The sequence below is a fragment of the Sarcophilus harrisii genome, chromosome 2 (assembly GCF_902635505.1).
Source record: "Sarcophilus harrisii chromosome 2, mSarHar1.11, whole genome shotgun sequence".
Lineage (NCBI taxonomy): Eukaryota > Metazoa > Chordata > Mammalia > Dasyuromorphia > Dasyuridae > Sarcophilus > Sarcophilus harrisii.
This window is the reverse complement of record NC_045427.1, coordinates 41,156,219-41,181,468: the sequence shown is the minus strand read 5'-3', so window position 1 is coordinate 41,181,468 and position 25,250 is coordinate 41,156,219. Positions and strand designations below refer to the sequence as shown.

Sequence of the window (25,250 nt, the reverse complement as noted above, 5' to 3'; positions counted from 1 at the left end):
ACCTCATTTTCAAGGCAGCTAGGTGGCACCGAGTTGGGAAGACTCATCTTCCTGAGTTCAAATGTGACCTTAGATACTCACTAGCCATGTGACCCAAGGCAAGCCACTTCATTCTGTTTGCCTTGGTTGTCCTCATTTGTAAAATGAGGAAGGAAATGGCAAAATACTCCAGTATCTTTCCCAAGAAAACTTCCAAAAATGGGACCAAGAAAAGTCAGACATGATTGAAATGGATGGGTGAGTTTCCACACTATATCCAAATGATTCAACTTAATTCTTTCCTTCTAAAAACGGGTGACATTTAAGTCAAAGGTGAAATAGACTTTTGAGATCATTTTGTCCACCTCATTTTACAGATGAAACAGTTGAAGAACATTAACTGATCTAGGGTTATAGAAGTGGCACAGACAAGGCTAGAGAGAACTCAGGTTTCCCAATTACCAGTCCAGGGGCCTCAGCTCTGTTGCCTCTGATTATCATCCCCACCTAGAAAAGAGAAGTCTTCAAATCCTTCCAGCTCTCCCACCAAGGTCAATTTAGGAAACTACCTATAAACAGGTTGGATATCAAAATTCCGCTCCAGAATTTGCTTTGACCATCCTACAAACATTCCTAGTTGATGCTCAGTATGAGCCAGACCTCCAACCCCAATCACAAAACAGGGATCACAGCTTCAACAAAAAGAAATCCAAGTTTCTAAAATAGAATTTCCAGGGACTTCACCTGTTTGAGAATAACAAATAGTTTATTTGTTATAGATCATTTGGGAATAGTTCAACATTGGTCTGTGTCGAATAAGACAAAGGCCATTAATTCATTCCCAACATAAAATTCATTTAAGAAAAAAACACCAAAAACCCCCACTGTCTTACTAAGAGGGATGTAGTCAGGCAGGTGAAAAGACTGGACACAAAAGGAAACATTTCAGCAAATCTAAGAGCCTCTTTAATTGGGGGGCAGGGGAAACTCTCTTCTCAGAAAATCAATAAAGTAATACTTAGCCAATAGAGTCAAACTCTCTAGAAGCAGAAATGGCCAATAACTGGGAGTAATGGAGATGACAAAGGACTTGCTAAAACAGCCACTCTTCTGATAGACATTTCTTCTTGCTCATTAAGGTCTTGCTCACCTCACACCCCATTAATGATTGCACAGTCAATGCTTTGTCGTGGCCAACTAAACCTAAAGCAAATCTGGCTAACCCTAGCTTCACTAACCTAATCCAGCTCCAGGGTCCTTTCTGTGTGGGGAGCTACACAGCATGCTCCATAGGAAAAGGTATGGTATTTTCTGGGAAAAAAGAAAGGAAGCCAAGACTACCAAGGGATTTGTGGAAAAATAAGAAGTGAGCAATCCAATCCAACTTTAAAGTGATGCTGAAGGGCAGCAAAAGACAAAGGAATAGCCAGAAACACAGTAAAGTTTTAGAAACAATAAAATTATTTCCAAAATCCTGGGTTGTAAACAAGTTACAATTCCCACCAGATCTATTTTGCTGCTTTACACAAAGATTAAAAAACAAGATACAAAGCAAAGATACATTTATACACCGAGCATCGCAGCATCCCTCCCTTCTCAGACAAGATGGGTTCTGGCCCCTCCTGGGACCCCCGAGGTTCCTCATCCCTGAAGGAATCACCCTGCCAACATGCCAGAGGAAAGAGGTCGATGAAAAAGTGTCATTAAGCCACCAAAAGACAACCGTGCTTTCCAATCTTGGGTCTCAGCAAGAACCACCAGTCTATACAAGTTTCATTCACAGCCACCACCAGGTCTGTGAGGAAGCTAGCACTGGCTCCTGGATACTAAAGGCCTCCCACAGATCCAGCGCTGGCTCAGAGTCCAAAGCGGGCTGGGGTCCGGCGAGGACTAGCAGGCTCCCCTTGCTCCTTCCGTCCAGGCGTGTAGATCTTAACAGACCTAGGAGACAGAAGGCAGAGTTGGCCAGGAAACTGAGGACGTTTGCCCCAACCAAGAAACCCAGAGAAGCCTTGGATTATGGTTCTCTTTCCCACCTGTACTTTGGGATGCTCTAAGGAATAAAATGTCTGTGACATGTTTCCTTATTTTTCCTTGGTTCTTTTTTTGGTTGGGAATATGGATTTGGGTCATCTGCTCTATGACACCTGAGGGCATTTAGCCCAACCTACTCATATTACAGATGAGGAACCTGAGGCCAAAAAGAAAGGGTGTCAGACTGAAATTAGAAGTCTCTGTCTCTCCATGACAAAAGAAATCATCAGCAATAGGGGAAACCACTAGCTCCCTGGAAATGAGTCAGCTTCCCAATAAACTGGGAAAACATTTTTATATCCAAAGGTTCTGATAAAGGTCTCATTTCCAAAATATATAGAGAAGTGACTCAAATTTATAAGAAATCAAGCCATTCTCCAATTGATAAATGGTCAAAAGATATGAAAAGACAATTTTCAGATGAAGAAATTGAAACTATTTCTAGTCATATGAAAAGATGCTCTAAATCACTATTGATCAGAGAAATGCAAATTAAGACAACTCTGAGATACCACTACATACCTCTAGATTGGCTAAGATAACAGGAAAAGATAAGGACAAATGTTGGAGGGGATGTGGGAAAAGTGGGACACTGATACATGGTTGGTGGAATTGTGAACAGATCCAACCATTCTAGAGAGCAATTTGGAACTATACTCAAAGGGTTATCAAACTGTGCACACCCTTTGACCCATCAGTAAATGGGTCAGTGTCTCTACTGGGCCTGTATTCTAAAGAGATCCTAAAGGGACCCACATGTGCAAAAATGTTTGTGGCAGCCCTTTTTGCAGTGGCAAGAAACTGGAATCTGAATGGATGCCCATCAGTTGGAGAATGACTGAGTAAGTTATATGAATGTCATGGAATATTATTGTTCTGTAAGAAACAACCAGCAGGATGATTTCAGAGCAGCCTGGAGAGACTTACATGAACTGATGCTACGTGTAATGAGCAGAACCAGGAGATCATCATACAAGTCAACAAGACTATACGATAATCAGTTCTGATGGATGTGGCTCTCTTCAACAATGAGATGATTCAAACCAGTTCCACTTGTTCAGTGATAAAGAGAGCCATCTACACCCAGAGAGAGAACCATGGGAACTGAGTGTGGATCACAACATAGTATTTTCACTCCTTCTGTTATTGTTTGCATTTTTGTTTTCCTTCTCAGGTTTTTTATATTCTTTCTAGATGCGATTTTTCTTGTGCAACAAGATAACTGTATAAATACGTATACATATATTGCATTTAACATGTATTTTAATATATTTAACATGTATTGGAATACCTGTCATCTAGGGGAGAGGGCAGGGGGAAGGAGGGGAAAATTTAGAACAGAAGGTTTTGCCAAGCGTCAGTGTTGAAAAAATTACCCATGTATATGTTTTGTAAATAAAAAGCTATAATTTAAAAAATTATATTAAAAAAAAATTAGGCAGCTCCCAAGTTTCCTGTCTGACTGAAGAACCTCAGATTGCAGAAAAGTAGTCACCCTTTCCAAAACCTCAGTGGGGGCAGGGTTCTCTGCAGCCTCTTTGTGGCCATCTTACCTCCTCTCAAGATCTCCCATGGGCGGGTGGCTATCACTTTTGGGTCAGCTTACCAAGAATGCTGCCTTTCTGTGACTTCTAGCCAGCATCGAGTTAATGCATCATCTAGAAACACAGAAGCCCTTTCGAGCCTCCAAATCTCTCATATCCTGCCTCACACCTTCCCCCCTCACCACAGTGCTTTCCAATAAACCTTGGATGGCACAACCTCCAGCTCCCTCACTAGCACAGCCACCATGAATCAAATTGTTTTTAGAAACAGGACATGCTGAGTTCGAGCAACTATCTAGAAGTGGGAAGAAATAAACAATAACCAGAAGCTGCTTCACGAGGTTCAGAAAACATTCTTTAAAACACTCTCTTGGGGCAACTACATAGTGCAATGGATAGAGCACCAGCCCTGAAGTCAGGAGGATCTGAGTTGAAATCTAGTCTCAGATACTTAACACATCCTAGCTATGTGATCCTGGGCAAGTCACTTGATCCCAATTGCCTAAGCAAAAAAACAAAACAAAACAAAACAAAAAAAACCCTCTCTCTTGCCCTGAGGATGGTGGGAGGCCACAAGACTCTCCCACAGAACAAACAGGGCCATGACCATGTTCTTTCTAGCATTTGGCAATGTGGCATTTGTGAGCCAACTCACAAACACCAAGCTTGTAAACTCCTCAAGAACCAGAATAATGTATGCATTACTCTGGAAATTCCCTTAGAACTAGGAAATCAAAAAATATTAACTAAACATGATAAAATTTAAAGACAGAGGCAGCCAAATAAAAGTATAGAGTAGTGGGCCTGCAATCAGAAGCCCTAAGTTCAATTCCAGCTTGAACACTAGACATGTGACCTTTACGAAGTCATTTTATCTCTGCCTACCTGTTTCCTCAAGGGTAACAAAGGAATCAAAACTGCACTGACCTCCCAGGGATGTTGTGAAAATCAAATGAGACAATCACCATAAAGCGCCAAGTCCAGTGCGTGGCTTATATGGGCTCTTTTTCAATTTCATTTCTCATTCCTTTAATGAAGTTTGGAATAATCAAGGATATCATTTGAGTTTTGCTTATTTGACTGCCCAGGCTTCCCTTACTTTCAGAAACATTCTTAATTTATAAAATGAAAAAAAAAAAAAAAAATCACACCAATGAAAAACATTGTACTCCCAGGGAATTTTCTTAGATGGGACAAAAATACAAATTGAGCATCCCAGCCTCCCCAGTTCTGCTAATGGAACAAAGCCTTCTGCTTAGAAACAAAGCCCAATTTCTTCTTGCCTGATATTCACACTGAAAGATCTTGGTGTATGACTCCTAAACTGGGAGAAATGGACATGTGCTTATGACCACCTTTCACTATGAGCCTTATTGTGATTTCATAGCACTTTTCCTTTTAGTCCAGACTGGAAGATATGGCAAACTTGGCCCACTGCATGTCATCCTGGGGCAGACGATACATGTCTTCTTAATGTGTCTGGACAGACATGATGAAGACTACGACACAAGGGTCAGCAATGGGAAGATGTGCTCTTTATTGTAATGAGTCATCCCACTGTCCACATGACCACTGACCCAGCCTCCCTTCCACTCCCTTCTCCCCTACTCCCTGTGAAGAACTGAATCCATGTCCATTTTCTACAGGAACTTATAAGTCCACAGTAACAGAACAGGAAAAGAAGAATAACCAATAATAAGCTCCCACAAAGCATTCACTGGCCGGGTGTGAATCCCACTTCTGCCTCCTTCCCCAGCCCCTGCTCACCTTACACTGCCTAGGGGGTTACGCTTTTCCTGCTCCTGTCGTCGCGCTCGTAACTGCTCTTCAGCCAATGCCATCTCCTCTTCCATAGCAGATGCTTCCTCTTTGGCCCGACGGCGGTTCTCCTACAGAAGAAAAGAAGACAGAGACTAATTCAAATGGAGATCATCTGATAAAATATATCTTAACACATCCTAGCCAACTTGTCACTAAGGGACATTTTAATGTAGAGGCCCAGAGTCAAATAAATTCGCAGGATTGTTCCTTGCACTAACGATGAACCCTACAAAGAGGGACACACATTCTTTCTCTTTCTGTCCTTCCTCTTCATTTTCTGAGGTTGCTATATGTTTATTTCTCCTAAATCAGAGCTGGAGAACTCAACCCTGACTCAGAGACGGCAGAGTAGTCTATTCTTCAACAAAGGTCTGTTTACTGGATGCCTGCCATCACTCCAGTTGCTATTTATATCCTCCCTATAGAGCTTATAAAAGAAGACTCAATCATTGACCATTGCTCCTTATCCTGCTGGGGAAATAAGACCACATGAGAAAAAGCAACAAACTACCAAATGTTCAATCTGGATATAGCCTAACTGGGTGGAAGCATTCAGAGAAAGGACAGATAAAATGTAAGCTGATGTAGTCAGAAAAAGATCTCTGAAGAGAAGTGATTTGATCTGGATCCTGAAGGATGGACAGTCAACTTGGCTGGTAGAAAGCAGAAAGGAGAAGATATTCCAGGCAAGGCAAAAGCATGAAGCTAGGAATAAATACATAGAAGGACAGGAAGGAGGCAGCCTGCTAGGAGTGAAAGGTCAGGATAGAGAGGAAAAGGAAATAAAGTTGAACACAATAAAGCAAAAAAAGAGATTATGGAAATCCTAAACTGATGAGTTTGAATTGAATTAGTTATGCAACAGGAAACAGTCACAGGTTCTTGAATAGATTTTTTCCTGGTGGGAAAAGGAAATCACTCACCTGGCGTGATTTGCCTGCATGTTTAATGCTATAAAACATGGGGCCCAACTCTGCTAGCCACTCCCCATCCACAGCAGTCACACACTGCATGTACTCCTATAGAGAAATACAGAAATCAAGGTGAATGCTGAGGTAGAAGCAGCTTAAGCCAGGACCCAAGTGACCCTCAAACCCTTAGTTAGCTATCTTCTCTCAGAAGATATCTTCTCACCAATTCTAGGAAGCATCCCAGGGAAACCAAAGCAGGTGGGCAAAAGTTCCAAACATCATTATATTTCTACTTATCCTAATTTCTTCTCTTCACAAACCAAGATGACAAATAAAAAGAAAAAGGCCACAGCACAAAGAAGAGCCTACGTTCTTTAAAAAAGAAATTAGGCAAGATCTGCTTTCCCAGGGCAATAGAGTTACTAACAATTCTGTGTAAAACATCTGTCACCTTCCCTCAAAATTTTTCATTGTGATACAAACTCAGTAAGTCTCTCCATTAAACTGAAATCATAAACAACTTCCCCAAGCTAAAATTCTGTAGCAAGCAAAGACAATGAACGATTTCATATTCAGCGCAGACAGCTGGGATCACAACAGGGCAGGCTTACCTTTGTAGTCATGACCAATTCATGATATACAATGTAATCTGGAGTATACCCCATTCCAAAGAGAGAGCTGGTAGGATGCAAATGGCAAGGCATTCCTGTCCGGATATTTACATATTCTCCAATTCCCTAGGGGAGACATTTATCAGGTAGATGCCTTAGGAGACTTCCCCAGACCAATATAATTATCCCCTCCCCTGAAAAACATGTCCATATTACAGAGTCACATAGGAAAGGGTCAAAATGGGAAAAAGAAGAAATCTCCTTTTCTCTATATCAAACAAGGAAGGAAACGAGAATCCTCTAACATCTGAGGAGTATCCCCTGCTCTGCTCTGAGCTCACCTTTAGTTTGGCTGCCTGGTGAAAATAGGCTGCACAGACACACTTCCTGACAATGTCCCAGTCAGTGCCACAGGAAGCCAAGCTCATCCGCTGCTGAACCATGATATCCTTCAGCTGGGCCCGCACCTCTCGAACCTGTCAAGAGACACCGTGTGAGCCAGATGGGCCCTTTTGTGGCAAAGCCACGCTCAGAACTGCCGAGTTAGAAGGGAGCTCAGAGCTCATCCAGCCTAACCCTCACCAAAACAGAAAACCCATCTGTAAATGCTCTAACCAGGGGTCCCCTGACTTCTGCCGGAATACCTCCAGGGATACATAACTCGCTACCTCCAGAGGAAGCCCACCCTACTTCTACAAAGTCCTAATTACCAGCAAGTTCGTCCCTACTTTAGGCTACAATCCATTTCCCTCTCACTTTTACCCACTGGTCCTGGTTCTACCCTCCAGGCCAGGCAGAGTAAGGCTGAACAAGAAAGAACCAGGAGAACCAACCAAACCAAGAACTCTAAAAGGCATCTGACCTCTGATTCAATACGATAATCAAGCTTGGACTGAGCAAAAAGATTAAACATCCTGTCCTCTTGGGAGAGGAGTGGAGACTATGGATAAAGAATGTCAATTTAAAATTTCCAATACATTTTGATTCTTTTTTCTTTAGTAAAAAAGACATGGGAAGTGGAGTCACATCAAGTCATATTATAAAATGATAAAACAAAAGGCATTAATAAAACTCCTTTAAGTCTGTTGCCCCTTCCAAACTATATGCCTCAAATATTTGAACACAATAATTACAATCCCCTTAAGTTCCCTCTCCTCCCTGGCCAGCTTCCTCAGGAGGTCCTAAAGAAACCTGGTTTTCTGAAACCACTCTTTTCATAACAGGTTGGACCAAACTAACAATAATCTGAAGCACAAAGAGTTAAGGAACCTGATCCCTCTGGCTGAAAGGGTCCTCTTCCATGTTAAAGGTCCCTGCTGTTTCTTTTGATCTCCCCTTTCTCCTCATCCCACTCACCCTTACATTAGACATCTATGCTTATGTCATATCCCTGCCACTATAAAATGAGGTTTCTGAAAACAGGGCCTATTATGTTTTATCTGTATATCTTCAACTACTTTCTAAACATCCACTTTCTCTTCAATAGAAGCTCTCCATCTTCTAAAAATGGATTATTAAAAGTATTAAAGTATTAAAAGGTCCACTCATATTCTCCTATCTACTTGAAAAAGTGCTATAATGTAGGGGGAAACAATTGATAAATTTGAGAAGTATTTTAGTTAAATCTATCAAATCTACAATTCTGCATATATACTTGAGACATAAATTTATTAGTTTTTAAATATGTGGTTACAACCCCTAAGGAGAGTATCTACAAAATGTTCTTCCTGATAAATCTTCAGGACCACCCAAACAGAATACTTAATGGTCCCCCAATGACAAATTACAAACTCTGTTAGAACAGTACTTTCACCTGATTCCTATTATTTTTTGTCTGATCTCCCCTTTCTCCTCATCCAACACACCCTTGCATCAGATATCTATGCTTAATACCCTTTGATCCAGCAGTGTTACTACTGGGATTATATCCCAAAGAGATTATAAAGAAGGGAAAGGGACCTGTATGTGCACAAATGTTTGTGGCAGCCCTTTTTGTAGTGGCTAGAAACTGGAAACTGAATGGATGTCCATCAGTTGGAGAATGGCTGAATAAATTGTGGTATATGAAAATTATGGAATATTACTGTTCTGTAAGAAATGACCAACAGGATGATTTCAGAAAGGCCTGGAGAGACTTACACGAACTGATGCTGAGTGAAATGAGCAGGACCAGGAGATCATTATATACTTCAACAACAATACTAGATGATGACCAGTTCTGATGGATCAGGCCATCCTCAGCAACGAGATCAACCAAATCATTTCTAATGGAGCAGTAATGAACTGAACTAGCTATACCCAGAAAAAGAACTCTGGGAGATGACTAAAAACCATTACATTGAATTCCCAATCCCTATATTTATGCACACCTGCATTTTTGATTTCCTTCACAAGCTAATTGTACAATAATTCAGAGTCTGATTCTTTTTGTACAGCAAAATAATGTTTTGGTCATGTATACTTATTGTGTATCTAAGTTATATTTTAATATATTTAACATCTACTGGTCATCCTGCCATTTAGGGGAGGGGGTGGGGGGGGGGGTAAGAGGTGAAAAATTGGAACAAGAGGTTTGGCAATTGTTAATGCTGTAAAGTTACCCATGTATATATCCTGTAAATAAAAGGCTATTAAATTTAAAAAAAAAAAAAAAAAAGATATCTATGCTTACATGCCAGACTCCTGCACTTTAAAGAGAGGTCCCTGGGAGCAGGACCTGTCAGGCTCTATCCGTGTCTCTCCAAGGCCTAGATCTATACTGCTCACCTGAGCCTTGCACCTCACCTTTCTCATGGCCTTGGCATGGATGAAGTGTTCATTACACCACAGAGTGGAGTAATTATTGTTCTTCCATTGTAGATATACATTCAAGTACGTCAAATGATCACTCTCAGGGACCGCAAATTTTTCCCGAATTTGATCACTCTCCTCTTCTCGGCCCTGGGGAGAAAATTAAGTCAGAGACCTTCAATATAGTGGAAGTCCAGGCAGATTGCAACCTCACCCTTCTGAGTGTCAGTAGCTCCTCTGTCCTCCTCCTCCCCACCCCACCCCAATTATCCACAAGATACTATAACTGCTGGGGTGTACACAGAACAAAATTTCTCAAAGATATTTCCTTTGTTTTATAGGAAAAGAAGGAGACTGCCAAAATGACTCTTACTCTAGTATTTGCCAATTCAGTGGCTTCCAGGAGTTAAATACAAGAGACAACTTTCCTACCTTAGGTCTATAGAATATGGCTGGGACTGAGAGCATGGAAACAATCAGCAGAATCTCAGAACTACAACCCATGTCACAGGAGACAATCAGCATCTTAGAGAGGGCTGGGTCCAGGGGGAACTCCACCATCAGCCGCCCAGTGGATGTAAGACCACCTAAGAAAAGGCAGCACAGACATCAGTGTGATAGGGATACTAGGATAAAGAAAAAAGAGAACAGACAACTTTTCCTGTCTTTTTAGGTTCCAACTACTGTTACCTGTGTTATCCATAGCCCCTAGGATCCAGAGTTGGTACATAGAATTCAACATGTTGTCTTCTGGGGGTGGGTCCATAAAATGGAACTGAAGCAAGTCCTGGACTCCTAAAGATTTGAGCAGCAGCACGACATTAGCCAAATTAGTTCTCTGAATTTCAGGTACTGTTGTGGTCAAGAGCTCATTTTTATAAGCACTCTGGGTATAGAGCCTGAAAAGAAATAAAGTTGAAAATAAAAAATTTTTGTCACCATTGTGGGACCAGCTAGGTTAATCTCTTTTAACTTCTCACCTGTGTATTTCAGATTAGTTTCAGAATAATTTCACACTACTTCAGAACAACTATTAGTATAAATTTCTCCTATTCCAAAATCTTTATTAAAATTACCTGCCAGACATAGACAAAATACAACTGAGTCCATAAGATGACAGAAAACACACAAGGTAAAATATTTATGAATTAACACCAGAGAACTCAAACATTTGAGCTCATATTCACTATCCTTGCCCACAGTCAACTTCAAATGTCCACTGTGGCAATTATAAGAAGCTAGAAAGCTTGGGACTCAAGGTCCAGCTAAAAGGATTCCCATGCCAATTGCTACCCAAATTATCACCTAATCCCACAAAAGGTGATAAATTCTGATTCTACCAAGCCACAGGAAAAGAAAGTATTGGCACAAGGGGTTTTTTTGGGTTTTTTTTGTTTTGTTTTGTTTTGTTTTTAAGCCAGAAGGGCAAAAGATATTCATAAAGTTCTGGAAACACAGTTAAGAGTGAGAGACTGTCCTAGCCAAAGCCCCTAGTCCTAGCTCAGCCTAAAGAATCTGTGCAGAAGTAGAAGCCAAATACTGAAGATTCGCAAATCTTTTTGAAAAATAAAGACTACAAAGTAAATCATTCTGAGTAACAAAGATAACAAGAGAAAGAACTTCCTAGGTCACAGCAGCTAAATCAATAGAGATGATAAACCAAACAGAAAGAAGTCATCAAAAAGAAACTAATCTGAGAGAAAAGAAAAAATCCTAAGAGATTTTTCTCATTTTATTTTTTAAATTCATTAAAATTTATGAAAAAACTCTAATGACAGAGCCAAGTGCACAAGATTAATTTTAAAATTAGTTCTGTAGTAATGCAATCATTCACCAACTATGCTATAACCCAGACCATCCTATCCATCTATCATACCTTTTGTAGTGCGGCTATCCATGGAAGAACTACCTGAGGTCGGTCTCTTCCACTCACCACCAGTAGCCTTACTTCTCAACAAGGATGATAAGCTATAACTCAGAAAATCCTTCTTTTCTAAGCTCAACACAATTTCTATCACATGAGGTCAGAGCAAAAAAAAAAAAGCAGCCCCAGACATCCCAGCAGCACCATTCAGGACATTTGCAAGCAGGCTCCTACCTGAAGCACTGACCTGGGCCCGTCCTCCCAGCTCTCCCGGATCGCTGGTTAGCATTGGCCTGACTAATGGGGTAGATTTGTAGAGCATCCATCCCAATCCTGGGGTTGAAGACCTAAGAAATGAGGCATAAGAACACTCATTAAAGATATAACAAAAAGAAAAAAGGGAAGCAGTACTAGCAAGGACAAGATATCATAAAGGTAGAAATAGCCTTAGAAATGAGAGGGAAGGAGGACAAAAACTTTAAGATCATGACAGAAAAGGAAATCAAGACTGAATGCTCAGAGCCAGAAGTCTTCAGATACTTCCACAGAGAGATATAAACAGCCAGGAGCAAAGGAGCTTCAGTTATATGTCCCAGATTATGAAGGCATAAACACCGAATATCCTCCAAGGCCAGGAAACTCAAACTCTTGAATGGATTCCTCCAGCCCAAACATCAAAGCATCTGGGAAATCACAGAGGGCTCACCTCTCACCTTTAGTTTGCAGTAGCCAGAATCAATAACAAACATGATGCCATCCACAGTCAGGGAAGTCTCTGCAATGTTGGTGGCCACAATACATTTCCTGACTCCATCTGGAGCCTACGACACAGGAGGGAAGGAAAGTGATTGGTCCCTCAAATGGAAACAAAAAGCACTTCCCTATCCATCACATCAAAGCAATAATACAGTCCTCTGGAAAACATCAGGAGAAACAATGCCTTTATTTAACTTTACTAATGCCTTTATTTAACTCTCTTCACTATGGGGCAAAGAAAAGAGGCACCAGGTCCCAAAGAGATTCTGGCCAAGATACCTTTTGGAAGATCTTGGCCTGGAGGTCAGAGGGCAGCTGGGAGTAGATGGGAAGCACAGCCAGGGCTGGAGCATTCTCCAGTTCCTCCAGATGTTCCACGATCTGATCAGAAGTCACCTGAAGGACACAAAGACCCTGGATTATTACAAACAGGCTGAGTACATGAACCATGGAGTCCTACAGCCAGCAGGTCAGGCAGGAACCCCTCACCTCAATGTCCTCTTGTCCAGGCATGAAGATGAGGATGTCCCCGGGAGCCCCAGAGAGGTGCACCTGCAACGACTGCTTCACTGCAGCTTCCACGTAATCCTCCTGAGGGGTCTGAAACATAAAACCTTTCCAGTCCCCTCAGATTCCTCCACAAGCCAACTTCCCCGCTCTTGTACAGAGCTCTGCACCTTCCCTCCCCCCAGCTATTATAAAAAGGACAAGCTGAACCAAGTCGTCTCTGATCTTTCCATCTCACCTCTGCCTTTCTGGCTTCCATTACGTTCCACCTCCTATAGGCAGCCTTTCCCAACCTCTCTTAATTCCACTGTCTTCTGTCTTTTAATTAGTTCTGATCTACCCTCTAGGCAGCTTGTTTTCACACTATTGTTTGCTTGTTGTCTCTTAGACTGTGAGCCGCTCAAGAGCCAGACTTTCTATAAGCCCAGCACTTAGCATGGTACCTGACACATAGTAGGAGCTTAATAAAGATTTATTAATTACTATGAATCCAACAATCCACTCTATTAACTCTAGAATAACAGCCCAATACCACTTTGCCCAGAATGCCTACTCTATTATTCTCCAATTTTCTCTTTTTCATCATTTAGGCTAACAAAAACAACCAAGATCTCAATACCTTGCTGAAGAGGATATCAACAGGGAAGGTTCGGCCAGGAATGTGAAAGATGGGAACATTGCCAAAGAAAGCAGCAAATTTCTCTGCATCCATAGTGGCTGAAGTGACAATAAGCTTCAGGTCAGAGCGTCGAGCTACTACCTAAATGGGAAATATATGTCAGGGGCCTGGTCAGAAAGGCCATATGTCCTCCGAGACAATGGGCCCCATTCTTCCTGTAAGGCAACACAATCCCCTACAGCAAGGCTCTAATTGAATCTCAAGATTATCCACTAGTCTCAAGACTGACACCAGAAATCATGAGACACTGTAGTTGAGCAGGAGCCAGGAATCAGAAGCAATAAATGAACCTACAAAATCTAAGCCTGAGGCACAAAGTCAGAGCATCTTCATCAAAGTATCCTAGTCAGGCCATATTAAAAAAAAAAGTCACTTCATCTTTCCCAAAATGCACTCCCAATCCCTTCCAGACTAATAGAACAACCCTCCTTTGCTGCTAGCTCAAGTAAACCTGAACAGTGTAAAGAGGAAGTCTGTCTCCCTCCCCTATCCTCCCCCAGAAAGCCTCACCTCTCGAAGCAAGCCAAACAGCACATCTGTGTTCAGCGAACGCTCGTGGGCTTCGTCCATGATAATGGCACTATAATGATCCAGGTCGGCCTCTCGAAGTGACTCTCTAAGCAGGATCCCATCTGTCATGTACTTTATCACAGTGTTTTCAGAAGTACAATCTTCAAAGCGGATGGCGTAACCCACCTATGAAAGCAGAGAGATGACCCCATGGCTTTGGCTGGCTCATGAGTCATCTTCTAGTGACCTCCTATTCTAAGGCTGCCTCCAGGATACCTTCAGGCAGGACTCAGTAGGTCAATAATGAATCACCAAGGTAAGAACCCAAATACTTCAAAAATTTCCCCAAATGTCCCTTCGCATCTGCTTACCTCCTCTCCAAGGCTTCCTCCCATCTCTTCACTAACTCTCTTGGCTACTGACATGGCAGCTACACGCCGGGGCTGAGTGCAGCCAATCATGCCATAGTCTGTGTAACCATCTTCATGTAAGTACTGAGTTAGCTGAGTGGTCTTTCCACTCCCTGTCTCCCCCACAACTATGACAATGCTGTTGTCTCTGGAAGGCAAAAGAGGTAGAAAAGTTAATGAACTTAACTGGAAGGAAAAAAAACAATGTTCAAGAAAGAAAAACTCAAGAGACACCATTTCTAATCCATGTTGCTTGGAAGAAGCCTCATACAGAAATAAGCCATTTGTTTAAAAAAAAAAAAAAAAAAAAAAATTTAAGGCCTCTGAACTGAAGTAAAAACAACAACTACTGGGTTTCATTGAGATTTTCAGGGAAAAGTAGGCAGGGACAAGATCTATGATTTTCCTTGGTACAGGAAAGTCCAGGTCAGGAAACTCCCTCTACCAATGCAGGTCATTTTCTCTACAATTTCTGGTCTTCAAGAGATACCCAGATAGGGCATCTGTGATAGGCATGGCAGGACTTGAACCTAGGTCACCCTGACTCCAAAGCTGGATCTCTTTCTACTACACTAGTAAAAAGAAACCTATCTGAAAAAAAGCAGAGTATACTTTTGCCTGAAAAATACAGCATAAACCCCACCAATTCCTCCTTTCTGGATGTGTAATAATGAAAAAGAGGGATATGTTCCATATGAATAGAAAACTCAGGAGAAAAATACCAATGCCCCATGCCCAATGTGACACCAATAGGAACCATCAAAATGAAGGTTTGGGTGCAGGAAACTGCACGAGCACTTAGTAGGAGGTTGTAAAATAGCCCTTTCCCTTTTTCACTTCTGTGAGAATAGGCAAAGCAGGAAGGCAGAGGGGGCGTGAGCCCGGAATGCAGAGGAGACACAAGCTTGGCGGGCAGAGAAGATGCAAGCCCAGCGGGCATAGTGAGCACAAGCTAGCAGCAGCAGTACCTGACAATGGTGAGCAACTCCTGCTGCACTGCAAAGATAGGTAGGTACTGCCTCTGCTCCAGAATGGACTTCTTTTTGGCAAACTCACTGCTGGCTTCACTCTTCTTCTTCATGTGATTAGCAAATTTTTGCTCCGTCCTACAGAGACACAACAGCGGTCAGAGGCCCATGCCTCCTCCTCTGATGACTTCTGGCCTAGTTTACACCTCTACCCCCACAAACAGGTCAGTGTAGGAAAATAATTAAATCTTGGAGAAATGCTATGATCCAAGGGGAGGACCCAGGTGTCCTAACATTTATAAAAGCTTTTTCTGTAACCGCAAAGATGTTAGGAGGTGGCCATCAACTGGGGAGAGGCCAAACAATTAGGATGTACAAATGTGATCCAATACAAGTGTGCGCTAATGAATTACAAAGGGTCCAGTTTCAGAGAAATCTAAAGTGAAGTGAGCAGAACTGATGTAGGAAAGATTCCAATCTTTGATTCCCAACTCCCCCTAGTTAATGTAAATTACCCTTTGACTCACAAATCCTGGTCCCTTTGAATTCCAATAGAAGATCCCGACCTGTCCCAGCCCCACTCGGATCTGAGCCAACTTTGGGGCTACACCCCAAAGCCCCTCGAGCTAAGTCTCCGACTTAAAAGGGCCACGCTGGGAACCCCTCTTTGCAGAGATTCCAAACATGGTAGCCATGTGAGGACCCTCTGTCCACTGGACCCTCTGTCCAGTACTCTCCTTGTCTCTACCTTCACCTATCTCCTACTTCTAAACTCAGTAATAAACCTCTTTTATCAATCTAGCTCTCCAGGCCAATAAATGCTTTTATTGGGAATTCGCACCACTACTAGACATCATATACCGCCGTATCTTTGCGCCGAATCCAAGGGGGTTGCAGGGGAGCTTTGCTTGACTTCCTGTACCCCAAACCTGCCACTAGACCTTAACTAAATCCTAATTTCATTTAGGTACCCCAAATCTAGACCTCAACATTCAATCTACACCTCAACAGAACCACTTAACAATAACATTGTAAAGATAAACAACTTCAACAGACTTAAAAATTCTCATCTATTCAACAACTTATCACAATTATATGTCCCATAATGATGAACTGTATTCTCACTCACCACCTGACAGAAAGCTGATAAGCTTCAAGACGCATAATGAGATATATTTTTGGATGTGGACATCATGGGAATTTGTTTTGTTTGACTAGGTGTATTTGTTACAAAGGTATTGTTTTTCATTCCTTTTCTGTTATTGTTGTTGGAAGAAAGGGAGATGGAGGAAAAAATTAAAGATTATTGATTGGTTGAAGTAAATCATAAAATTTACATAGAATAATATAGCAAAGAACAGCCTCTCAGGCTTGAAGAAAAAAGATTATCATCTTGAGAACAGGTCTCTGAGAACATATTATCCACAAAATCAAATAAAACCAAATAAGGAACAGAGGAAGTCACATGCACTAACTGACAAATTCATTGAATTTTCCCATGCATGAAAATAATCTGATCAAAACTAAAGCAAATAAACTGTTAATTTTTGGATAACCTAACATAGCTACCTCTGAAACTGGTAATAGTATATAGAATCAGAATTAAAGAACCCTCCCACTTGGTTCAACTACGGTACTTCATTCCTTTCTGATTGGAAAAAGGCTTCAACTCCAAATCAATATGACAAAAATTTTGTGTGTGGGGGTGGGGGGTGAGGGGTAGGAGAGGTGTTTTTTTTTTTTAATCTATCTAAGACTTTTCTCTGGAAAGCCCATGCATCTTCATATCCAGTGAAACAGCAAGAAATGTAGTGACCCATCTTCTTCACATGAAGCCTCAATTTAGCAATCCATCAGCTCATACAAGTTTTGACATAGTGCTTTTTCAGGGGACTGTACATGTGAAATTCTAGGCTCTAAATAAGGTTAACTAAGGCTACTTTTTTTGTCATTCAACTAATTACTACAAGGTCATTAATAGAATGTGTGATTAAGTGCATCAAGTAGAGAAAAGGAAGAAAAAAAAATACACGGCTGATCATCTCCTTAACTAAGAAAGACTAGCACAGGGCCCATATCATAGTCCAAAACTAGATAAGATCCTGTAAACTTTATCCTTGATAATATTAACAATCTTGAATTAAATTTCTAAGAACTGATGTGAAGATGAGGGAACAAGGGAGAGAGCAAAAGTCCTTTTTTCTTAAGTTCAAAGTGATATTATACTTTCTGAGTCAATGGTCCTTGAATTTTGAAAACATTAGAAGTTAGTATTTCCCTTGAAAGGCCCTAACCTCCCAAGAATGGATGAAAGACAAATTCAAGGAAGGACCATTCTAACATCAAGGACCTTTTCTTACCTGTAGTCTACTTTGCCATCTTCTGTCAAAGGTTTTTCTGGTTCTTCTTCTTTCTTGAGGCCCATAATATCTCCCAATTTGGTACCAGCCAGTTCCCAATGCTTGTGCTGGGCCTAAAATATACAAGAAAAGTGGGTCAATTCCATCCAGTACTACTAGTATGTCCATAATTTGCTCATTTGATAAATAACATTCAAAAAACATTGGGGAATCAATGAATCCCAAGGCCTAAGTACAAAGAATTAAGGTGCCTGAGCCCTTGTGGACTCTTAACATACAACTAGGGTTAAGTTAACTAAAGGAAAGAGGAAGGCAGTTCAGTCTTCCCATACAAGATTCTTGCCAGGTCTCAATAAGAACACTTCTTGTGAGGCCCAGTGAAGACCAAGGAGGACTTCAGAACAATTGTACCTAATGCTCACCATGCAATTTCCTCAATCCTATGAAACCAACCTTTTTACGTTCCTTTTGTTCCCTGTGCTTGCGTACTGTCTGGCTTCCTTTTCGAGCAATAATGGCCAAGTCAGAAGTAGCATCCTTAACTGGAATAACAGGCTCTGGCTATAGGAAATTATGAAAAAGAGAAATTCCTCTTCAGTCATGAAATCTTTCAAACAATAAAAGACAACCATTTCAGCGTCCTTATTGAACTATTAAAAAGGTGTTTGTTTTTTTTCCCTAAATTCACTCATCTACAGTAGCTGTATGCTAACTTTTGTACAAACACTATAATAGCTGTCATTGGAGATACATGCTCTTTGGTTCCAGTACTCATATTTCCTCTCCCCATCCAGAAAAATCCTTACTTGTTTAGTAAAAACAATGCGCCCATCCAAAAAGGGTGGCACCAAATTGTGCACCAGCAGATGCACCTTGGCTGCATTATCTTCCTCAAAATCTTCATCTACTTCAAGTCGATGGACCACACCACTGGTCAGCATGCGGTTAGTCTCCCAGCGCTCATTATCCTGTGGGATTCCAAAACAGTCAGTAAGTCAATAAAGAAATGGTCAAATGTAGGTTATCTTGCTGATTCAGACAGAACCCTACTTAAACAGAATTAAAGAATCACAGAAAGGAAGGCCTAGAAGGGATAAGCCCAGGGTATCCCCACTATAATATACCTGATAAGTGGCCATCCAGCATGTAAGGAGGAAGCACTCGCCCCAATCTGAGGCAGTCCATTCTCCAGCTTTATTATCTTGCTCGCAAGCCTAAATGTCCACTCATTGCCCTCTGGGAATCCAATACAAGCAGTCTTATTATCCCTTCCCAATATGCCAGCTCTTCAAATACTTAAAAGACAGCTCTCCTCTCTCTCCTGAATCCTTTCTTCTCCAGGTTAAACATACTCAAGATCCTTCAGACAATCTTCCTATGCCAAGACTTCTCACAATCCTAGCTGCCCTCCTTTAGACACTTCCTGGCTTATCAATTTTGTTAAGCTGTGGCACACATTAAATAAGAGCAAAGTACAAAGGAATTATCAAATTCAAATTCTCTTTTTCAGAACAAATGCTGTCTGACAATAGTCCATAATGACCTCCTCCATCTTATACCTAATCATCAAAACTTCAATAAACATATTTGCAAAATGAAACCTAAGGGATAAAAACAGGAAGCAAACTCTGCAGAATCTGACTTATAGTTCCTTATAGAATTAATTCATTTATTCCAAGTTTGCATCAGCAAACCACTCCAAATCTTTAGTTATTCAAATCACAACAAGCTTCTCTAGAAAATGTGCATGCTTTGCCAACTATGAGCTGGAAGAGATAATCAGAAATCATTTCATCCAATCCCTTCATGTTATAAATAATCTTACTTAAATCAGAGATTAAACTGAATTAGAGAATAGAATTTTGTGTCAATTTCCCATTAGCAGCTTCCAACTGAGTATGATGGTATGTTTTATTTTTTTTAAACCTCACATGGCTCTATTCTTTAGGTAACATCATCGATCTTACTTGAATAATGAAAAAAAAAAAAAAAAATTTGTTCATGGCCCTATAACCTAGAAATAGCCCATTTACATGACCCATATGCTGTCATCAGGGTGACTGGTAGATTCTAAGTTGAATTTTCCCATCCCTACCTCATTGATTTGTCTCCGCTGGGCTGAAATGCGTTTTTGTTTTTGTTTGTGGAGATGCTGCTCTCGTTTCTTCACATAGTCTTCTGAAGAATAAGCCAGTGGGTTATGAAACTCATCATATCCCTCATCCATCATGTACCAGTCCCGATCAGCTTGCTACAATTTAAAAAGAAAAAGCAGGTATTACAAGAGATACTGCCTTTGAACAGGCCAGTTATTATGCCACAGAATGAGGGAGAGAAGTACAGATATTTGGTGAAATATTAACAATGTTTAACGGATGCACTGTAATGTTCTAGGAGATGATGCTCATCAAGCTCTTGTCCTCTAATTAGTCAAGTGAAAAATTCAGGGAAGGAACATTATGACACAGCAATATAAGGTATAACAGCAATTCACAGAAACACCACATGGTGGCGCCAACACACAACAAAAACAGGCAGCTGGGTCTGACCTCATTATTCCAGGATCAGCCCAGTGATGTTCTATGAGCAGCGAATTTCATAACTTCCAAAACTTGAAATTATTCTAAGAAAGTAACTAAAATGTTCGTAGCCATTGATCCAGAGATTTCACTGCTAGGAATGTGTCCAAAGATGTCAATGACAAAAAAGCCCCATATAGAGCAATCTATTTATAGTAGAATTTTTTTTGTAGTGGCAAAGAACTGGAAATAAAGGAGATACCCAAGGATTAGGGAATGGCTAAACAAGATGCAATACATGGATATAATGAAATATTACTGAGGTGTAAGTAATAACAATTGTGATTAACATAGAAAAACAAAGACTAAATTGATACAAAGTGAAAAAAACAAAATTCAAAGAAACAATATTCACAATGATTTCAATAAAAATGGAAATTACGAGACTGGAAAAAACTGAACATCATAAAATGATGACCAAACTTAGCCCCAAAAAAGCATATGTATGGTAAAACACTTCCCTGATTTTTTTCAAAAGTAGGGACTATGGATATGGAATACTATCAATGGTTAAATTTTTTTTCCAATCTGTGAGATAGTTTTGCTGAATTCTTTTCCTCCCTTTGATACAAGGGAATGCCTTTTAGGAAGAGGAGAGAAGAACGATAACCTAAGACATGCAAATGCCATTAAGAATAAAAGATACCACAGGCAAGCAGTTGTACCTTTTAATCTTAGCTAATGATAACAAATATCTATATAACATTTTTTAAGATTTACAAAGAGTTTGTATACATTATTTCATTTGGTCCTATCACTCAAAAAAGTTGTTCACCCAAAGTTTACTACAAAACCTTTTTCTCAACAAAAAGGAACCAGAAATAGTTTTTACCCTCTGGTCATCTTCCCACTGTTGCCGCTCCTCTTCGGTGTCAAAGGAGATTCCATCTTCTCCATCTTCCCGCCTTCCTGAAAGATAATGAACTATTAGCAACAAATGGTATCCTATCTCATTCTTAAGTCCTCATCCTGTGAGAAAAGGATACCCCAGAGCAGTGAGCTCAAACTCAAAGAGAAATAAGGGTTACTAGTCTGTACATAAGGACTCCTATAGACTGCATATTGGCTTAATTTTAAAATACAATATTATGTGCTTTATTGTATTTTTATTTTGTTAAATATTTCCCAATTAATTTTATTCTGGTTCTAGCCACACCTGGGAGTGTTTATGTGTATGACATGTCTACACCAGATCATTATTCTAGAAACATGGCCCTCATTCACTCAATCTTATTATCTTATCTTTCCATTCCCTATCACAATCAGCATAGTTACCTCGGCCTCTGGAAAGCCGAGGAGTAGACCCTAAGTGTCTTCTGTCATCAGCCCATTCATTGTACTTGTACGATGGGGTAGGTAGAGGTGTGTCATCTGGGCACTTGCTCCTCACAGACCTAGGGAAAATACATATTGATAACATTAACCAACATCTTTAAACAAAAAATATCACTCGTGTTATTACATTTCCCTTCCAATCATCTTTTCCTTCTATGACAGATTTTTTGGACTTCATCATTTTTAATGGTCCTATTACAATCTAACATCCTTCTAACAATTCTTGAAGTCCTTCAAGTGAAGCTGTACAGTTAGATAGCAGTGGATAGAATGACAGATATGGAATCAAGAAGCTGAGTTCAAATGTGACCTCAGACACTTACTAGGTGGGTGACCTTCATCTGTAAAAATGAGCTAGAGAAGGCAATGCCAAAAACCACTCCAGTATCTTTGCTAGGAAAGCCCCAAAAGTGGCCATAAAGCATCAAATACAATAGAAAAAAATGAATAACAAAAATAACAAGTGAAGTTAGGCTACTTGGCCCAGAATATTACCTTTCCTTATCACGAGTGGAAGAAGTACGGTGACTCCTCTCAGAATCCCGATAAGAAAGTACCGGGGAGGGTGATTCCCACTGAGAACGTCGGGAGCTACCATATGCACTATCTTCTTCTTCCCAATTAGAACGGGAAGGGGTTGCTGCATCTAATACCAAAGTAAAAAAAAAAAAAAAAAAAAAAAAGATAAATAATTATTCAATTTCACATCTCATCCTAAAGACCTTGAACTTAGATATAGGTTAAAAAGTACAAAGGACCTAAATGCTATTACCACCAAATCTGGAAGATACTCAGATAGCAAGCAATGAGAAAGTTCAAACCACCAAAGGGAAATGAGATTCTTATGAGTTACCTACTGTTACATGTTAACTAACTGGCCAACTTACCCCTGGGTCGATGTCTTGGACTCTCTGGCTCATTCCTCCTGCTGCTCCGCTCTGAACCACCATCTCGGTCTGATCTACTGCTGTGCCGACTCCTATCCCGTTCATCTTCAAAAAGTTGGGTACATATCAGAATGTAAACTCCTTGAAAGTAGGGATTGTTTTACTCTATCTGGAGCCTTAGTGGCTAGCAGTGAGTGGTACACAGTAGGCACTTAATAGATGGTTGATAACTGTTGACATATATAACTGGCTTGCCCACTGCCTAGCCTTGAGGGAAGGCTGACCTTCCTGCTACTCACCAATAACCAAAGTCTTTACCTCTATCTCTCTTCCGGTCATAGTCTCGGTCCCGAGTTCTCTCCTTTTTCCGGTCCTTTTCTTCTTTGGAAGAGGCATAAACACCATGTTCTCGCCTTTCCCGTTCTCTTTGTCTGCTTCGCTCCCAGAACTCTTCACTTACACCACCAGGATGGGATGGTGTCTCTACGCGGGCAGCTCGATAATGCCTGAACCAAGAGGAGACACAAATTTGCTACTAAAAGTTGTTTGTCCATAAAAGCTTTTGGTTGCTCCAAACAAGCATTTTGCCCATTAGCCTGCTATCTGCTCAGAAGAACAGTCTTATAGACAGCACTAACCAAGACAGGAGAGTTTGGGGTTCAGTTCTCATCTTAACTACCAAAGTCTCCACCTGATCTTGATCAGGTGATCATGAGAATGCCTAAGATTTTGTGATCATTACTTAAGGACTGTTGGTGGAGGACATGAAGTTTCCAAAAACAAAAAAACTAAGGAACAAATACAAGCTATTTTAATGTACCCTTTAAAAAGTTCATCCCCTTTTGTTCTACCATCCAATTGATTTTACCTGTCTTTCCTGCTGCTTCGACTGGCCTGGTCACTCCTTTCCTCCTCAGAATCCTTCTGATCATCCTTGCTTTCCTCCCAATCCTTGTAGGAAGAAACTCTGGACTTCTTCTTGTCTTCGCCATCATCCTTTTCCTCTCGCTCCCTCCGTTTTAATGCAGCCAACAGGTCTAACCCCAGCAATGAGGGACGAGGTGCAGGGGCTTTGAAAACATGCTGCTCACTCGATGCGCTTTTGGTCTTGCAAATAAGGCCGCCGACCTGGGTCTCTTGGTCGATGCCTTCTAGTCGATGAATGGAAGCCTCGCCATCCTCACTGGTGTCTTCCATCACAGGCTTAGGGAATTCTCTGAAAAAGCAAATTATCAGGCAACAAAGGTTAGGAGGGAAAACATTTGTTGTATATTCAGAAATGAATATACAAAAGGACTACTTTTGACCCACATGTATAAAAAGAGCCCCAAAGGATAGTCCTCTAGCCAGGAGAGGCCAAATGAAGGCAAAGTCTCTTAAATAAACATACCCCCTCCTCCCGACAGGAACCAAAAGATGACCATCCTCCACCCTTCTAGAACAAAACTAACAGGGCCCTGGAGAAGAGCACCCCCACGTGTGGTGCCCTTTCATCAGACCTTTACTCTGCACATGGTTATCCAAAGAACGTGGTGGCCACCGAGTGCAGGAATTCACCTAAAGAATCACTAGAATTAAAGGCTCCCGCTCTTCCTTGCTCCTCATCCCACGCTAGCTTTAAATCAGGATCCCCTCTGAGAGCCCGAGAACGGGTACTCTGCCCCTTTACCCAGAGGAGCCCCGAAGGGTCGGGGTCTGCTAACTCGAGCGCAAGGGCGCCCTCCAAGACTAACACTGACAAAAAGACCAAACTCGGGCCCCTTGGGGAGAGTGCGAATGGGAAAGGAGTCTCTTCCTCCTTCTGGGCCCGTTTCCCCACCTCTCAAATGCGGGCATCTGGCCACGACACCTCTAGGTTCCTTTTCAGAGGCTGAGGGTTTTTTTTTAAGCTCCAGTCTACAGGAAACAATAAACTCGATACAACAGAGTATGGGCGTTTATCATCAATGTGCGGTAAAGAGGGGAGAGCCAAACTAAACCAGAGCCCACAAGGAGGAGACAACAAGCGTTAATGAAGCCATCAGTCACTCAGAAGTCGGCAAGCAGTTATTAAGCACCTGCTATGTGATAAGCACCGGGGGGAGGGGCAAATAAGGGAAAACCCAGGCCCGCCCTCCGAGAGCTCACAACCTAGCGAGGAAGCAACCAAGTCCCGACGAGACAAAGTAAACTGCGAAGGGGGGAAGGGAGGGAGAAGACCCCCGGAGGTCCAGAGCCGGGACCCGACCGGCCCGGGCCGCCCCCCCGATCTCGGTCCCTCTCCCTCCCGGGCCGGCTGCCTCAGGAAAGCAGCAGCGTCGGAAAGGCAGAGGAGGTTCTACTAGTCCCGGAGGAGAGCACCCCCAACTTCCCAGGCCGGGACAGGGCCGGCACCCGGAGCCCCAGGACGCAGCCCCTTGCAGGGCCGACCCTGGGGAGAGGAGAAAGCCGCCACTCACCACACCGCCCAGGGGTGCTCGCGGCCGCTCCCCTCCCGCTGGGTAGACGCCAGTTCCGCTAGCCTACTCGTCCCACATCCGTCGCCTCAGAACCCAGCCAAAAGGAACGTCTCGAAAGCGGCCATTCCCGTCCCACAAAGCCCCGCGGCGTCCGCTCTATCCGGCCACCCGCAACCATAGAGCTGAAACAGAGCCATGCTCACCCCCACAGAGAGGAAGTGCTAGAGCGGCCTCTCTCTGCGCTCCAAACACGGAGACTTCCGACTC

At 41.8% G+C, this 25,250-nt stretch overlaps 1 protein-coding gene across 3 annotated transcripts; it reads right to left on the bottom strand.

The window, feature by feature from the left end:
- Nucleotides 1–1,417: 1,417 nt before the first annotated feature.
- DHX38 (DEAH-box helicase 38) lies at nucleotides 1,418–25,250 on the bottom strand. 3 transcript variants are annotated; one of them, XM_031950032.1, is made up of 27 exons: nucleotides 25,187–25,250; nucleotides 23,414–23,761; nucleotides 22,864–23,051; nucleotides 22,546–22,650; nucleotides 22,154–22,304; nucleotides 21,599–21,717; nucleotides 21,156–21,232; nucleotides 19,840–19,995; nucleotides 18,551–18,712; nucleotides 18,198–18,305; nucleotides 17,745–17,857; nucleotides 15,385–15,522; nucleotides 14,378–14,564; nucleotides 14,007–14,192; nucleotides 13,437–13,577; nucleotides 12,800–12,910; nucleotides 12,590–12,706; nucleotides 12,268–12,375; nucleotides 11,789–11,901; nucleotides 10,381–10,589; nucleotides 10,123–10,277; nucleotides 9,685–9,840; nucleotides 7,242–7,376; nucleotides 6,901–7,026; nucleotides 6,302–6,397; nucleotides 5,325–5,446; nucleotides 1,418–1,920 (listed from the first exon to the last, which is right to left on the bottom strand). In XM_031950032.1, exons 2-27 carry the CDS (start codon nucleotides 23,740–23,742, stop codon nucleotides 1,836–1,838), a joined length of 3,693 nt encoding a protein of 1,230 aa, XP_031805892.1. In that variant the 5' UTR covers nucleotides 23,743–23,761; nucleotides 25,187–25,250; the 3' UTR covers nucleotides 1,418–1,835. The 3 variants fall into 3 exon arrangements, with proteins under 3 accessions (XP_031805892.1, XP_031805891.1, XP_031805890.1); XM_031950031.1 differs by lacking the exon at nucleotides 25,187–25,250 and adding an exon at nucleotides 24,984–25,175; XM_031950030.1 differs by lacking the exon at nucleotides 25,187–25,250 and adding an exon at nucleotides 24,365–24,592.